This window comes from Copadichromis virginalis, linkage group LG13 (genome assembly GCF_057382275.1).
Source record: "Copadichromis virginalis isolate Kocher_CV1m ecotype Utaka linkage group LG13, C_Virginalis_male_GT1.1, whole genome shotgun sequence".
NCBI lineage: Eukaryota > Metazoa > Chordata > Actinopteri > Cichliformes > Cichlidae > Copadichromis > Copadichromis virginalis.
In genome coordinates, this window is record NC_140630.1 from 29,687,082 (window position 1) to 29,705,214 (window position 18,133).

Genomic DNA, 18,133 nt, shown 5'->3' on the forward strand with positions numbered 1-18,133 from the left:
CCCTATTCCCCACGCACTTTGTATATAGCACTCGGTGATCGTGTAAATAAACTGTTTATTCTCAACATCAACAGAGTCCTGCGCCTGAGTTCACTCGTTCGTTGTGACATCAATGAATCAGTGAAGCTCACGTGTCCGTTTCAGCGATACCAAGGTGAGTTATGGAGAATATTCCAGAATATTCTGTCAGTAAGCGCTGCTGTTAGCTGCTGTTAGCTGCTGTTAGCCAATGTAAGAAACTTGAAACTGTCTTGTTGATCTAACATCAATGGACTCGGCCACTTAGTGAATAAACTCTTACACGATCTGATACTTTAATCAAACTGTTTATCATCTGACAAAGTAATTGCGACAGTATTGAGAATAACCAAACATATTCATTCACGATTTCAACTTCAGTTAAGGAGATGACGCTTGAGTTGAGGAGGAATAATGAGAAGGACGATGAAAATATACACATAAAAATATTGAATGGTCACATATAGTTTGAAAGAAGTATTTGTGGTCTTTAAATTAAAAGTAACTTTTAAGACATACTACATGTGTTACTGGTCTCAAGCCACAGACAAAAAAACACAACTGGGCATAACAGCAATATCCACCTCAGTCACTGTATACATGAAGTCAGCATAACATGCAAACCAGTGCCTGCCCCCATGTATTTTTAATGGTTTCATTCCAAGTTTATGACAATGCATGAATTTGATGGATGATGTAATTAAACACTAATCAGTGTATATTTATGAGTACAACATTCCTTTTTTTCTTTACATAACCTGAAAAAATTACTTATTGTACCTTTTAAGCTGAGTGAGTCTAGCAAAATCAATTTCCTGCTCAGTTGATGTGTGATATAAGTGCTATAATATAAAATTAAAATGGAAATAGAATGAGGTAAAAGTGATTTATTTGTTTTTGTATGTCAGAAATATTTATAACTGAGAAAAATATCCAGTTAACATTAAAAGAAACAATAATGTAAAGTATACGTATTCCATGTTCAGTCTGTGCGGCTGCTTCGGAGAATCCAATGGTCCATCTAGTGGTTGTTGTGCAGAAGTGCAGCACGGGCTCAGTGCAGCTCCTGAAAGTAGAATTGAGTTCACAGAAAACCCATTCACATTAAACTCGAGACTCTAATAATTATCCAGACACAAAGCCATCTCAGTCCTTTAAGTAGGACTCAAACTCCTTTAGCATTGTCCCAGGAAGTCCCACACAGTTTGCCATCTGATCTGTTATTGCTTTGTGGTCGATGGTCTCAGTTGCAGAACTAAGATCCTGTGATACTAAAATCTGCCATTCACTATGTTTAGGTTAAACGTGGTTAAACTGCTAATTGTAAGACATCAAAGCAGTTGTTTAATTCCAAAAAGCTGCTCAGTTGATTAAAAACAGCAACTTGTCCCTTGGCTTTAAATAAAATGTAACAGGGGCCAAAAGAAAACAAAATTATTATAATTATTCTGTCAACTGTTCAGTGGCAAGGTGTGTTTCTAATTCCTGTATTACACAATGCATCCTGATTATACATTGATCAGTCATAACATTATGATCACCTGCCTAAAACTGTGTTGTGTTGCTAACAAAGACCTTGTGCTGGCACCAAGATGTTAGCAACAGATTCTTTAAGTCTTGTAACTTGTGAGGCGGGGCCTCCATGCATCTGACTTGTTTGCCCGGTACACAGATGCTCGATTGGATTGAGACCTGGAGGATTTGGAGGCCAAGTCAACACCTCAAACTCGTTGTTGTGCTCCTCAAACCGTTCCTGAAGCATTTTTGCTTACTACCAGTTTTGCCTTACTTGTCTGTGGCTATGCAGCCCCATTCACAGCAAACCGATACACTGTGTATTGTGACATCTTCCTATCAGAACCAGCATTAACTTTTTGTGCAGTTTGAGCCACAGTAGCTTGTCTGCTGGATTGGACCACCAGCCTTCACTCACCATGTGTATCAGTGTCTTGGCCCATGATCATTGGTTCACCACTGTTACCTCCTTGGATCACTTTTGATAGATACTGACCACTGCAGACCAGGAACACCCCACAAGAACTGGAGATCTGGAGATGCCCAAAGCTGACCCAGCCATCCAGCCATCACATTTTGGACCTTTCTGTTTACTCAGATCAGTGACTGCCAACTTCCCCCTCATGCCACATCAATCATTAACCCCAGTTTTACAGCAGGACCCAAGTTTTCCCAGCACAGCACTGCCTCCGCTGGTTTGTGTTGTTCCCGCGGTGCATCCTGGTACCAGGCAGTCGCCACCTACACACAGGCTCATGCACCGAGGCATGTATGTGATGTAAAAGAGGACGTGATTCATCCGACCAGGACACCTTCTTCTATTGCTCTGTGGTCCAGTTCTGATGGTCAAGTGCCCATTGTTGGTGCTCATAGTGGTGGATAGGGGTCAGCATGGGCAGCCTGACTGGTCTGCAGCTATGCAGCCCAGTACACAGCAAACTGTGACGTTCTGTGTATTCTGAAACCTTGCTTTTTACTGACTCTAGCACAGCAACTTTGAGGAAAAAATGGCCACTTGCTCTCTAATATATCCCACTCAGGTTCCATGATCACTGTGCATGTTGGTTGTGTTATTGTTTCCCATCTTTTAAGCTCCTGTTTTCTCTGGTTTTAATCATGTAACACATGTAATGCAGAAATAATGGGTCCAGCTCTACAGCAGCATTTACATTTATTATTATACTGAAGTTGTGTTATTGTTGCTTTTGTGTTGATCTGTATATGTAACAGCATGCAGAGGTCACAGGTCACCGAGAGCAGAGCACGGTGCCGGCTGCTGATATCTTCACTGTGGGGCACCTCCGTCTTCCACGAGGTGAAAAGATAAAGCGGAGGTGGTGAAGGGCACTGTTTAACAAATCTCTGAGCCTCAAGGCACTGGAGAAGTCCGGCAAGACCACACAGGCTTTTCTCTTAAATATCTGCACGGTCATAATACAGAGCATACATGTTAAAACAATAGAAACAGTATTTAAAACTTTCAGTGCTGTGTACATATGTATTTCTCTGAATCAGTGCTTTTAAATGCTGGAGAGTAAGCACCTTTACATCAATGGTGGTCGGAGGGAGGAGGCTGAGCAGCAGGTCTCTTTCATACCAAGATCGTGGGAGGTTATCAATTTCAATAGACACAGTCTGACGAGAGAAAAACAAAAGATTTCATAAAATTATCAAAACATCCATCATCAGCCATAAAAAAAACAAACCTTTAGATTTTTTTTCTTTTTTGTGGGAGTCCAAATGTTTCATTACCTGTCTGTAAGCTGGAAACAGTGGTTCCCACAGAATGGGACGTCTGTGCAGTGGGCGGTAACTACAGCTGCCTGGTGGTGCTCGATGGGGACGTTCGGATCTTTTATCCTTGGGGCCCTCTCTGACCTCCCTGATGCCTACTTGAGCTACGAAGAAGACTTTGGTGCTGCTCTTCATTTCCCTCAAAGCCACGGCAGCTTCATCGGCACTGCGGTAATGCACCATCCCGTATCTGTGATTGTTTTTCACAATCGTCTGAAGTACGAGAGGAAAATCGTGAAGCAAATGAAAGTGAATTTTGCATTTCTAAAGCACGTTTGTAAGACAGTTACCTGAACAGAGATGACACATCCAAAAACATGCTGAGCAGATCCTTGGCAGTAACAGCTTGGTCAGAATTCAGATAGACTTTCATTTTCTGTCAGAGTAAAGCACAGAGTCAGACAGCAAAGCACAGAGCTGACATCCTGTTATGATCCTCAGAAAGCAGAAGGGAAACGTACGTCGGTCCACTCAACATTTCTCCAGTCTGAAGGAACCATCTGTTTGGAAACCTCACTGGGTGCATAGCAGTTTTCATATCTGATGGCGTCCATTGCAATTATGCATCAAAACTTAACTGTAATTTCAGAATACAGCTTTTGAGTGCAGATTTGGTCACATGTCAACTGAAGAAAAACAAAAACAAATTTGTAAAATAAGCAGAGTTGTAACCAAGTGTAGGCCTGTGACAGAAATCCTAAAAGTAAGACACCGTTACAGCTTTGAAAATAAATTTGATTCAAACCAGTTTGTTTCCTAGCAACATGATGCAAATCTGCACCTTACAGCAGAACTAACTTAATTTTGGCATTCAGACCCCATTCATATTCTAAATAATATTTCATGTTGTGAAATAGAAAACATGGACTCACACGTCCAGGGCGAGTGATGAGTTTTGTTCAACTATTTAACAGCAATTCTGGACTCAAGTGACGCGTGAATGTAAAAATGCCTTACTGTTACTTAAAGTCATGACATGAAAAGAAAAGTGGTTTTCACATATTTGACTGTAGACATACAAAGTACAGCTGGGAATGCCTTTTGTTTGTTGTTGTTTGCAGAAAGGTGGCTGTCAGAACAGTATGATTTGTGTCCTTGGAAAACTGAATTCTGCAACTTCTTTTTCCAACATTTTAATTTGCAGCTACGCACCGAGGCTGCTGGCACTTTAAATTCTCTTTTTGCTGGTTTTTATTGTTGTTTTCATATCTAAATACCAGGAGAAAGATCGTATCTGTGTTCTCATTAGGATTGGGATTTTTGTAGGCTTAGCCTATGGCCTATAAGTTTACTTTGTTAAATGCTAGTTATGACACAGTGTGTTTCACTTCTCTTATGGAGAAGTGTGAAAGTAATGTCATGAGTACTGTAATGAATTACTTTCTCCTTGAGTTGGTACTTAACATACTGCGTTACTTTTTAGTAACAACAACAACACTGATAAGAGCAGAAACAGCTCCAATGTGCACAGACAACATCCACAGCAAGCAATTAATTTGCATGAATGCCTGATATACTGCTTAGTGACGACGGTGACTCTGAGAGTGGAGCCAATGAGAACCCGGGGAACTGATAAGGAATCAGGATGGTTGAATTCTTATCAGTTCCCATCTCTGCTGAAATACACTTCCTACAGGTAAACGACGACATAACTGAAAACAATTCCTGTTTTGAGAGATCATTGAGCTCAGCCGTTAAAAAATAGAAAAATATGTTTTTACTGTTGGTATTTCACAAAATGACAGAAAAAACCTTTCTTGTGAATTAGCTGACGAGCTCTGTTTGTTGTTTTGTTTTTTAAAAAATTACAGGATAAAGTCCAAGTAAGCTGAGAGTACTTTCTGTAAGTCTACAGATTTATTTCTGATCGTGTGATGTTTACTTTCCTGTTCAGTGGTTCCTTCCGGTTCATGTTCCTCAGAGAGGTGCTACATTAACACAAGGCCCCCTAACACTGATGTAAGGTCTGTTCTAAATGCTGCTTTGGTTTATCTATAACAGCATGTCTTAACTGTGTTGGTCATATCAGTGCAACGTGTAACTCCATTAGGACTGCTTATCTCTATGTTACCATGGAAACAAAGGTGACTTAACGCAGGAGGCTGTGTGTAGCAGATGAGAGAGCGGAAAACTGTGGTGATATGAAGCAGATCACAGAGATGAGGGGCAAGGTTATGAATACACTTAAACGTGAGAACTAATATTTTAAAGTTTATCCTGGCTTCTATGGGCAACCAGTGAAGCTGTTGAAGAAGTGGGGTGATATAGTCTCTAAATCAGGGGTGTCCTGCAGGTTTTAGATCTCACCCTGGGTCAACACACCTGAATCACATGATTAGTTCATTACCAGGCCTCTGGAGAACATCAAGACATGTTGAGGAGGTAATTTAGCCATTTAAATCAGCGGTGTTGGATCAAGGAAACATCTAAAACCTCCAGGACACCGGCCATGAGACCTGGAGTTCGACACCTGTGCTCTAAAGGGAGTACGAGTTATGACCAGAGCTGCAGAATTCTGAAGAAGTTGAAGTTTATGGAGGGACTTCCTGGGGAGACCAAATAGGAGGGAGTTGCAATAATTGATTTGGGAAGTAATAAGACTATGGACAAGGATGGCAACATCCCAGGGAGTAAGGAAGGGATGAAGTCGGTTAATGTTACGTAAGTGAAAGTATGCAGACTGGGTTATGTAATTAATGTGAGGCTGAAATGAGAGAGTACTGTCAAGTATGACACCCAAACTCTTTACCTGTGGGGATGGAAGGATGGGGAAATTTTCAATATTAATGGGGAAACTGTGAGATTTGGTTAAGGTAGAGGCTGTGCCAACGACACACGCCAACTGTTAAGTTTGAGAAAATTGGAGGAGAACCAAGATCTGATCTCCATAAGACACTTCAAGAGGGAGGTAGGTGGAAGGGATGAATTAAGTTTGGAGGAAATATAGAGCTGGGTGTCGTCAGCATAACAATGAAAATTTATATTATATTTTTGGAATATTTGGCCAAGAGGGAGCATGTAGATAATGAATAAAAGAGGCCCTAATACTGAACCCTGGGGCACACCAGCAGAAACAGGATAGAGACTTGAAGAGTAGGAATTAAATTGGATAAACTGAGTGTGGTCTGAGAGATATGAGGTGAACCAGGCAAGGGAGGTGTGACTAATGCCAATGGATGCTAATCTGTTCAGGAGGATATTATTAGAAACTGTGTCAAATGCCGCACTAAGATTAAGAAGGATGAGAATGGTTAAAAGACCAGAATCAGCTGCCATCAGAAGGTCATTCGTAATCTTTAACAAAGCAGTTTTTGTACTATGAATGCGGCGGAAACCAGACTGAAATTGTTTGTAGAGATTATGGTCATTGAGGTATGAGTGAAGCTGGGAGGCAACAACTTTCTCAAGGATTTTCAAAATAAAGGGGAGGTTTGATATAGGGTGAAGGTTATCAGAATTATTGGGATCTGCAGCAGGCTTTTTGAGAATTGGAGAGACAGGAGCAGTTTTCAGGGAGAGAGGAATAATTCCAGTGTTAAGGGAAGAGTGGATAATACTAGTTATGAGAGGAGCCAGTGAGGGAAGACAAGCTTTAACTAACACAGTGGGAAGAGGGTCAAGCTGACAAGTGGATGATTTAGATTTTTGAATAAGATTTGATACATCAGCTATGGAGGGAAGAGTAAAAATGAAAATGACTGGGAGGAAGACAGAAAGTCTACCTCACAGTTTATGAGTGAAAAACTATATAAGAGAGTTGCGAAAGTCAGCAGAGTCTATATGAGAGGGGAATCAGTCCGGAGGTTTTGTAATTTTACTAAACAATGAAAAGGGAGACCTGGAGTTACCTTTACTAGAGCTGATTGAACCAGAATAGTATGCAGATTTGGCTGAAGCAATGCAGATATGATCGTTATACATTTCTTTGTGTATGGTAAGTCCAGTTTTCTTGAACAGATGTTCCATTTGGCGTCCTTTAGCTTTGCGATGGCGCAGGTTAAGAGTAAACCATGGTGCTGAACGGGAAAATGAGACAGTTTGGTGTTTAAGTGGAGCAAATATGTTAAGAAGGTTGTGGAGGTTGACATTATAGTGAGAAACAAGTTCATCTGGGGATGAGGTGCTGTGAACAAATGGAAAATCATAAATGGCAGATGAAAGATCAGCAGGGTTAATATTATTAATTTTCCTAAATGTGATGTCACGGGGAGTACAGGTTTTTGAGGCTGTTGTATTTACAGTAAAAGAAATAAACTTATGATCAGATCCTTATTTGGCTTAGGTGGCCGGTACACAGTACATATAATAGTGGGAGTAGATCCAAGTAGCGACGTTATCAAATGAGTGGAAGGGTGACAGGGAGAACTTTCCAGTGCTTGTGGTGAATTATCGCGAGGCCGCCCGGAGTTGCGAGGTTGACAGATGTAAACAAACTCAGATGGAGTAGAGCCATTAAGTGAAACAAAATCAATAGGCTGTTGCCACGTTTCAGTCAAGCAGCAGCCTATAGTTAACTTTCTATCTATGATCTCTGGTCACTACATTGCCTGGACTTTATTTCGTGTGGATGGAGCTCTGGTAATTAGTTTAGCCGTTCAGCTCCTTTACTAGCTATTCATTGAAGACTGTCTCAGAAGCACCCTCTGCTGTTCGCCTATTGAATTACAGCCAATTTCTGTGCAGGAGGATTAACAGGAATTTCACTGATTCATTACAAAGTGTCCATTTCCATGAGCCATAAGTATCTCATACAGCGCAGCCAACCCTTCGGTACAACACTTTCAGAGTCATTCACGGGCACATGTCAACCTGCCTAACGAGTCAGAGTCTGTGAAGGTTCAATTGCTTTCTAACAACAGCAGCTACTTAAACACATAAAGACAGGCATACAATTGTTTGTTGAAAGTTTCTTTAAAGAACACTTGGGAGCCACTATATATTCAATACAGTATATTAATTATATATTAGTGATAAAGAAAATAGTAGGTTTTATGTATAATTTATGCTCAAGTCTAGGGTCAGATGACATTTATTTTGAAGTACCCAGACCGGAAGTTGTAATGTAGTCGCCATTCGCCGAACACGAGCGAGGGAAATTGAGTTGTTTATATGAGCATGAAGAAAGCAACAAAGTGCATTAAGTTAGGACGTGATATCGTTTTATGTTAAATGTAACTTTTAGGCATTAGTACGTCTGAAGGATGTTTTTTACTTAGTCATTTTCAGTAACGTTAGCTGCTAGACGGTTGCCGCTTTCACGTGCGTTTTTTTTTCTGGTGTTGCATGTAATAAGCCAGCTAACGTTAGCCGCCTAGCCGAGCGTGGCTAACTTAAAAACAAGTTTAGCCAGCCTTAAAGAAAACGTCGCTCGTTAGTGCAAAGTTGAAATTTAGCCAGAGGAAGCTGTTTAAGTTTCCATTTTGGCCGTAACTAAAAGAGACGAGTGAAGGGTTTTGAAGCGGGAATGTCATCGCCTCCGTTAGGTCGCACGAGTCATGAAGGGTCAGCGAACGCATCAGACAGCGACTCCGAGGACGAGGTGCGTTTACAGGTGTTTTCCCTCACCTGTTTTTTTTTCCTGCTGTTTATTCATAATGGAGGCGGCTTTTCATGCTGTTCTGACAGTTATATCTACTGTTCAAGAGCTGTCCTGCCCACTGAACTTAGCAGAACAATGCACTACACGGAATGTACACGTTAATATAAATAGTAGCTGACGCAAAGTAATTATAAGGTTATAGTGATTTTTTTTTTTAAATCATGTAATCATTTACGTTGGTTTGTTTATATTTCCACAGCCCACGCTCCCCCTTAATCAGTTCTATCCATACATCCGCTGTGCCCTTTGCTGTGGGTTCCTCATAGATGCCACCACCATCACAGAGTGTCTGCACACATGTGAGTTACATCTTTATCTGCTGCGTTTAATGATTTAATGTGGTGGGAATAATGGTGGTATCAGCATTTATGCAGTGCTGTGCAAAACTCTTGTAACTGCCACAAATACATGAAATATGTATATGAAGCAGTGTCTGTTTGCATAGTTTGCATTGTAAATGATTTATTTAAATGATACTTAAAAAATTTTGTGGGCATGTGAGAAATGGGTATTTGATGTCTGAAAAGTATTTTTTGTGCTTTTTCTTTCCTCCCCAAGTTTGCAAAAGCTGCATTGTGAAGCACTTCTTCTACAGCAACAAGTGTCCCACATGCAGCATTGTTGTCCATCAGACGCAACCTCTTTACAACATCAGGTGAGTCTGACTATTTTGGTCATATAGGAATCATCTAAGCAACTTTCAGGTGCTTTTTTCAAAAGGGGTCAGCACAGCGAGTAGAATAGAATTAGAATTAGAATAGAATTCAACTTTATTGTCATTGCACATGCACAGGTACAGGGCAACGAAATGCAGTTTGCATCCATCCAGAAGTGCTTTAGTGATATAGATATATTACAATATATATTAGCAATAGTATAGATATGTAAGTATACTACAGAAATGGGTCTATTATGGTATGTTATAATGTACACGGTATGAAGTATGTTGTGAATATTCTATAACTAAGTATGTAAAGGCTGTAGTGAGTACAAGCTATGTACAGGCTATGAACAGGATATAAATATGAAAAACTATACAGAATATGAAATAAATAACTTTACAGAAATCTGAGATATACAGCTATACAGAAATGGGAACTATGCAAGTTGTAAACAGTTGTAGGATTAAAGATTATTGAATGTACAGAATGATTATTTACACAGAGCTATACAGTAGTGCAGTTAAGATAAGTGAGGGTGTAGATAGTTTCTACAGAGGCTATATAAAGTGCTAGTGGTTGTGAGTGGTGGTTCAGTCCATGTTATTATTGTGTGTTTGAGGGTACAGTTGTCCATTGTGGGTGTGTGTATGTTCAGTCCATGAGTTTAACGTGGGTCAGATGTCAGTAGTAGAGTAGCTCTTCATGTTGTGATTTGGCAGATTTTTATGCCAGATCAGTACTATCAGTAGACAGTTTTGGTTCAGATGGTTGTACAGAGTACGGAGCAGGTGAGGAGAGAGGTACAGCAGTGAGTTCTTACAGCCTGTCATGGTTTGGTGCTGCGTTTCAGCCAATCATGTTGATTTGTCTTGTATCGTATGAGGCTGATCTGCCATGCAGTTCCATCTGTAAAGTGCTTAATATGCTGAATAACCATTATGTGCACATTTTTTTTAAAAAATGGAACGATTTCATATTTTCATAGCAGAATATGATGAAATAAGGGTGGCTCAAGACTTTGGGACAGGACTGAAATCAGGGGAGTGGAGAAGAAATGAGTGCTTTAGTCTATCACAGTGACCCCAGCAGCCTGAGCCTAGAGACGTGTAACTAATGTCTCTTTTCCATTAGTGTCAACTTGACTCAGTTTTGGTTGTTTTCCATTAAAATTGAGTACCTCCTAAATGTGCATGGGGTTGTTATAGCAACGCGGCTAAAAGTCTTATTACGTCATTTGTACATAACACAAACACAACACAACAATGGAGGACATCGAGGTGATGGAATACCTGCTGCTCTGTCTATGACTTTTATCAGACTCTGGGAGCACAGTGTTGGCTTTTGTGTAGCCGGGTTTCAAAAATGTCTCCAAAAATGGAGTCGCTCTCATGACTTGAATGATGCCACTGGCTACCCAGTCAGTCTTTTGATGTCACATTTCAGAACATTCAAATCACGTGGAACCCTGGCTGAGTAGGCACTAAAAAGGTACCTGGTACTAGGGCTGGGCCATATCATACCGTTGGCGGTAATACCTGTATAATGTTGGGCAACGAAAAAAAAAAAGAAATATCGCGATAGAAAATGGGTAAAACGCGCATGCGCAGTGCCTTTGTTTTCATACGCACATGGTGGAAAAAGCATGGCGGCGACGGAGAATGAGGGCGAAAGCGGATCGTTGAATGAAACGGATGAAGCAGAAGTGGTTTGTAAAAATGCTGCAACTTCAGTGTGGAACTGGTTTAGCTTTCGACCGTCAGATACACAACAAAGCACTATTTTTGGTAGAGCATGCTAGCAGGCCGTCGTTATTACCGTGTTTTTCTTGCAAAATACGGCACACTTAAAATCAATCCTTTGATTTTTCTGAATATCGACAGCGCCCCTTATAATCCCGTGTGCCTTATGTATGAGTTCTGGTTGTGTTTACTGACCTCGAAACGATTTTATGTACACGGCGCTCGAAAATCTGTCAAATGTTTTAGTACGACTTTGCTAAGCTACGAAGCCGCAATGCTTGATGGATTGTCGGAGCATTACGGCTATCGTAGGCAGGAGCCTCGCAGAGTGATGCGTACTGTGCTTCAACATAATATTACCGTATTGTGTGTGTATAACCTCTTTAAGTTTTGTGGATATTATACATGGTTATGCTGAGGATATGTCGGCCAGTTTCCACTGGAAATGCCTTTTGGTTAAACTGTCAGCAAGAAATTTGCACTGTTACATTTTTATATAACTTTAATGCACATAAAAAAACAGCTGTTTTTTTTTTGTTTTGTTTTGTTTTTTTGCACTAATAAAGTTGTGGAGTTGTAAAGTATTTTGTCTAGTGTCAATTATATCATCAGTTATATCGTTATCGCAAATTTTCAAATGTATATCGTGATAAATATTTTTGGTCATCTCGCCCTGCTCTACCTGATACCAGGTGCTACCACCTAATGAAAAACCCTAAAACCGATTCAAGCTGAGTAGGTACTAGTGAAAAAATGCTGTAAGGGATGCTCGCCTTTTTCCAGGGACTACTTGAACACGCATTGACCTCCCCAATGGAAACTTTAGCCATGTTTAATACGAGTATGCATTGAGATATGAGATTCACAGGTTTGTCTCGTTTCCCTGCAGGCCTGACAGACAACTTCAGGATATAGTTTATAAAATGGTTCCCTTCTTGGAAGAGCGTGAGTATGCAGGCATATGAAGCATAACTGATGTGCTGCATTTTCCAGTCCACATTTTAATGTGATCTCTCTCTTTCTCCCCCCAAAAATGCAGTTGAAAGAGAACAAATGTGCAGCTTTTACAAAGAGAGAGGACTGGATGTACCAAAACCAGGTAACATGTTTCAACTGTTGAAGTGTAGTAAGGCCAATACATTGTAATATACAGTATGTAAGTACCAGCTAAAGTAATAACTGACCACATGACCTTTGACAGTTTAGTGTTTAACGAGGAGCTGCTGTGCTCTTCTTCTTTTCTCTCTTATAATTTGACAGCACTGGGTTGTCATGTTAAACACAGACACATTTCCAAGAGAAGCCCGAAGCCTCAGCGCTCCCCCCTCTCGCTCATTTTCAAGCATTTTTCTCTTCTGCTGCTGATGCCTTATGATTGAAATGCAAAATCCAAATTTGATGTATCGCTGTAATTTCTGTTGCTGTGGATGTTTGCTCTGTCAGCTCTCATATCCTGATTTGAATTCGTTAAAGGGCTACTTTAAGATAGACGGAGTGCTAAGGGTTGACATTTTTAGAGCTGTGCTATAATTGTGCAGCCTGTGTTACTCCTTAAACGTAGTAATGTCAGACTAGAAACGAGTAAAAATGCTTTTTAGATTTACAGATCAAGAACTGTAAGTGTAAAGATGGAGCACAGCAGTGCTGAGGGTTCTCCTTCCTCTCTTGCAGTGATCGTCTCCCCTCCATGTCCTGCTGTTACAAAGAGGCAGAAGAAGGACAACGTTCCTCAGTCTGTGTTTACCGTTCCTCCAGAGCTGGATGTGTCTCTGCTCCTGGAATTTGTTGGGTAAACATTTGTACTGTATGGTTGTTTGTTTTTATTTTATTATTTGTTAATCATTAGTGAGAATAACACTGTTCCCAATCAATTTACTTGTGGTCAGTCTTTCTAGCTCTTGTTTTGAGAGTTCAGTCACTGCTTTGTGGTTCCTGATTAGAGCAGTTACTGCTGTCAGCAGGATGGTGGACGATCTTTTTATGCTTTTATGAGAGACTCGTAAAAGGATGGGTGCCTTTAGTTTTTGGCTCCACATCTCAAGGCTTTCTTTAGACACTCTGTCCAAATCTTTTTTGGGGGGCAGATTTATAGATTGCTCCCTGATTGAATTGAAAAAGGCTGTACTGGTGGGAAAAAACAAAAAATAAATGAAATACTATTTTTAGAAAAATCCAAACCAATTGGAGGTGGTTTGAACTGTGCTTCAGTCATATTTGGACAGTGCTTCAGCCCTGCTGCTTAAATCTGGTGGCGGCGTCAGTTGCAGCCAGGTCAAGCAGAACGCGATTTTAATGTTTTTGTTTTATAGATAAGTTGACATCCAGATACTCAAATCTGACCTACATTAAAGATCTGATTTGAAAAACGATTGAGATGAATGAAGTTAAACATGGGTTTTTCAGGTTTATTGTGCAGTTACATAGAAATACCAGCAGGTGGTTCCACTGTCTCAAACTGACAGCTTCTTTACAGCCAAAAACTTGGAACATCTCTTGAATCTCTTCTTTGTTTTCAGGGCTGAAGAGGGCATCTGCAACTACAAGGTAAAGTCTTTAATATGAAGGCTTTTAGATGATTATAACACTTATGTGCCGTTGATTTCAGGACCTGTTAAAGGCTAGTTGTGTCTCATGTTTTCCTTTGTGGTTCTCATATATCTATAGGCTGCAAAGTTTAAATGGTTCAATCTTTTCCCGTGTTTTAGGACTCAATGCTGGCAGCTGCAGCGCGTTCCTCACTAACTTCAAGCCTGCTTACTGTAACATTAGTTTGGGGTTTTATGTGGGTGGGAGGGGGCATTGACATGGCTAGGCTACAAGAAACAGTGAGCAAAAAGTACCTCACTTACAGTTTCAGTGTAACGTTTAACAACAAGAAATCGGTGTCAGAGTTTGAGAGGGTGAAAATGTTGTCTTGGTTTTATAAATGTGTCTTATACAGTTTCTGTTTTTTCCGTTTAGCCGTTGGAGAGGCGGTACGTCCGTGTGTCAGGTGAGGCCACCGTTCGCCACGTGGAGCTCTTCATCAGGAGGAAGATGGAGCTGAGCCCATCTTGCCAGGTGAATCTGCCAGGCTTACAGCTCGGTGCAAGACTGCACACTTACAGACTTGGAAGCAGGACAGTAATAGAATTTAGCGCTACACTAAAGAGAACAACAAGTGTGTGGATATTATTCTAAAGTAGGAACAATCTATGAGCCCACAGGGCTGTCAAAGGGCGTGCAGACAGGAAATGCATGATCCAATAAAGAAATGTATTCTCAATCATTTTGCACACTTCAGGGCAGCATACACCTGTGGAGGATGATGCACATTGAATCGGTTTGTTTTGCATGGAAACCTGCACTCCAGGAATGTTACAGCATTAAGGCTTTTTAACGCTCTGATTTGTTCCTGCAGTTTATTTTAATGATATTTGGTTGACATAAACTCACCGGACCCTTTATTAGCTGCAGTGGGGCAAGAGATGCATTTCTGCATATCTTGATAGTAAGTAGGGATGTCGAGGGTGACTCATTTGTTATACGTTTGTTTGTTATACATGAGTATAACATGTATAATGTTATACTCATACATTGTGGATTAAACAAGAGAGAAGACCAGTCGAGTAGTTTAAAATACAGAAACTCATTGGAGAACATTGAAAACTGAGCACAGGTAAACAATGCCCAAGCAAGAGAGAGGAGTGGTGTCTGGTGGCGCTGTAGGGTCCTTGTTGTAACCCGGTAACTACCATCACACATTGTCTGTCTGAGCTCTGCTAAAAGCCGTATGATGAGAATTATTGAGTGTTTATCAGGATTGTCTGGAGGATGTTTCCCATTTCTTCTATGAGGCTTCTTCAGTTTCACTGGCTGATGAGAACTTCCCAACGGTTCATCTTGATGGGAGACAAGTGGAAAAGTTATCCAGACATCAAAATATAAGAGGAATGAGGAGTGCACGTGTACACGTCAGGGAATACAAGCTGAACATTGACGACTCAGCAGCTCAGGTCAAAACTCAGCAGGCTGCCGGCTTCTAAAGGACAACAGAGAGTCCTTAAATACAACTGTAATCTGATTAGAGTCTAGTTATTAGAACAGTGATACCATATTTCTGTCTCAGAGTAGTGAACCTGCAGTAGGAGATGATTTGTGCTGCAAATATATAAACTTAATATCAGAATTGTCCTCATTTCCAGAAGAGAAACATTAAGTGTGATCAGAGTTTTAAGGTATTTGTGCGTTTTGTATTTCGTAACACAGGGGAGAGGATTAGCAGCTTACACTGATTTCCTGGTCTCGGTGTGACACTAAGGTTTCCTGTCTGGACAAACCTGCAGGTCACTTTTTAATGAAGGAGATGTTCCAACAATCTGAGGTTCAACCTTAGCTTTTACATCTTGTTGCGCTTTAATTTATAACTGCCAGGTGTCTACGTCCTGCTTCCAAAGTTTACACACTGAGAAATGTCAAGGCGATGTCGCTATTAGAATCATTTCTTTGAAGTATGTTTATGTCTTTGAGGGGGGGAAAACTCATGAATTTGATGCAAAGTTTTCTTTATTTTGCGTTTACTGAGAAGTGTCCAAATTATACTTGTGGTAAGATAACTGGTAGGATGTTTGACCTGTCTTCTGCGCAGGATTTGTGGATTTGTATTAAAATGCTTGCTTTGCTAGCACAGCTGGGACTTATATACAGGCTTTGTATTGTGAGTAGGTTTGAGGTCCCAACTTCAGCCTTCTCAAGGCTTCCTGAACTTTTTTTAGATCTAAACCACTGAAGCTGTTTTCGCCATCGTGTTTAACAGTTGGTACAGATTTCTTGAGATTAAAGACTTTACCTTTCCTCCTGATAAATATGGCCACACTCCTCCTGAAGGTCTTTTTCTTTGTCAGGATCTGTTACAAACTGCGAATCCAGAATTTTGTACCTCAGCTTGGGGGTCTGGATTGAATGCCTTGATTTTTACCCAATGTTCTCGCTTGGAATCACTGTGATGGTCTGTAATGCTGTCTGTGTGTGTCCGGCAGGTAGATGTGGTTTGTGGAGATCACCTCCTAGATCACTACCAGTCACTCAAAGAAGTACAGAACTTTGTGGGCGAAGATGCACTACAGGTTAGAACCAGAAAAGCACGTAGTAGGACTAACCTGTAATAACATTGGAAGTTTTACAGAAGGCTGGGGGTTATCATCCTGTGAGTAATCACTTTGCTTTTGTTTGTCTTTCCTCCAGGACGGTTTGTTGGTGCTACACTTTGGCTTGGTGCTGCCCTCCCAGTCTTAAATATGAGGCGTGGATTTAGCCATGATCTGAACTGCTGAACTGACATTTTGGTCTTTGTTTCTCTTTATAAGACTCGTGTCTTCATAAAGGTCTTGGATTTTAGACTCTAATGAATTGTTGCTAGCTGATTACAAAACATATAAAATTCAAACCTGAACATAGCCACATTTGGCACCTGGCAAACTTTAATGTATTACTTCTTCATTGAGCAGACTGGAAAATGAACTGTTTTGATTGAATTTTTAACAAACAAGATGATTATCTTTAGTTCATAGTTACCACAAATCTGCTGGACACAGATGACATCCATCTGAACTACTTGGTACCCACGTGTATAACATGAATTTGACCTGATAAATGAAGATGACACATTTCTGTTCCTGCTAGGCTGTTGTTTGAAGATTTGTTTAAAACTGTTTGCTACTGTTTCTGTAGCGGAAACTGGACTGAACCACTGTGACTGGATCTGAAACTCTTAAAGCTGCTATAGCAGTATAGGCAGCATCTGTCTAGTTTACCCAACTTTTTGCAACCCAGGGATTGTCTTTAATGATTTATGTTGACTACAAAGCTGTGATTTAAAGGGCTGCAAGAAAAGGACTGCCACTACCAAAGATTTATGTATGTTAACGCTTGCTTCTTAGAGCTTGATAGTTTTTTAAGAGCTGTTGACTTCCTTCTGCTGTTAATAGAAAAAACTGATCAGCTCAAAAATACTTTGAGTACAAAAACAGTTATTTAAAGGGAGTTTGTATAAAGTCTTTGATATGGTTTGGTAAAAAAAATATTTGTACTTGCTTTTGTCAGGTTGAATTAATAAAAGCACAACTGAGAAATATTTCCTGATTCATCCTTGGTCTCTGTTTTTAGAGATTTAGAAAGAAATGAATGGATGGACTAAAGCATTTTAAATTGTTCAGATTTTATAATTTATCGTATTAAGTAGTTTCCTATGAAAAATCCAAAAGCATTTGTCTCCTTCTGGGCTCAAATCTGTGAAATTGCTTGTCGTTAGGCAAACGTGTAAAGCGTTACACTATGGATCCACTTGTCCATAAACAGTACACCTAACCTACATGGTTCCTATGGGGGAAATGACACTAGTGTCAATGTTCCACCAGTGACGCACATACTGCCACTACATACTGTGCAATAAAAGCCTGTAGATCAGGGACGTCAAACTCATTTTGCATTTAAAGTGGACCGTTCCAGTTCAAGTCAGTCATATATAAAGTGGCAAATCACAACTGTTGTCTCAAAGTCAAACTCTCCTCTTTGTCAGTGTAAAGAGGTTTAACTGCTCATTTAGTCTCTGAAATGTTTTAACCTCCTAAGACCCGAACTCTTCCACAGCATGCATTTTTAATTTCTATTTGATATTTGGGCTGATTGGGTCCTGATGAATGTAAAAACAAAGAAGCAGATTTTTTTTTTTGCCCAATTTTTGTTTCTAACAAAAATAAGAGCCACATATGAGGATATTCGTTTAAAATTTTGCTAGAACAGTAGCAGTATAATGTCCTCGTAAGTGG

General features: G+C 40.2%; 2 protein-coding genes across 2 annotated transcripts; one reads left to right on the forward strand and one right to left on the reverse strand.

Annotated features, from left to right (window-relative positions):
- Positions 1-2,687: 2,687 nt before the first annotated feature.
- LOC146695936 (uncharacterized) lies at positions 2,688-4,066 on the reverse strand. The gene is made up of 5 exons (XM_085476755.1): positions 3,789-4,066; positions 3,618-3,703; positions 3,286-3,540; positions 3,076-3,168; positions 2,688-2,954 (listed from the first exon to the last, which is right to left on the reverse strand). Exons 3-5 carry the CDS (start codon positions 3,508-3,510, stop codon positions 2,781-2,783), a joined length of 492 nt encoding a protein of 163 aa, XP_085332881.1. The 5' UTR covers positions 3,511-3,540; positions 3,618-3,703; positions 3,789-4,066; the 3' UTR covers positions 2,688-2,780.
- A 4,288-nt stretch (positions 4,067-8,354) lies between these two features.
- On the forward strand, positions 8,355-17,439 carry pcgf6 (polycomb group ring finger 6). The gene is made up of 10 exons (XM_085478419.1): positions 8,355-8,866; positions 9,126-9,225; positions 9,485-9,581; positions 12,217-12,272; positions 12,367-12,426; positions 12,999-13,116; positions 13,844-13,871; positions 14,289-14,387; positions 16,346-16,432; positions 16,551-17,439. Exons 1-10 carry the CDS (start codon positions 8,792-8,794, stop codon positions 16,599-16,601), a joined length of 771 nt encoding a protein of 256 aa, XP_085334545.1. The 5' UTR covers positions 8,355-8,791; the 3' UTR covers positions 16,602-17,439.
- Positions 17,440-18,133: the final 694 nt, after the last annotated feature.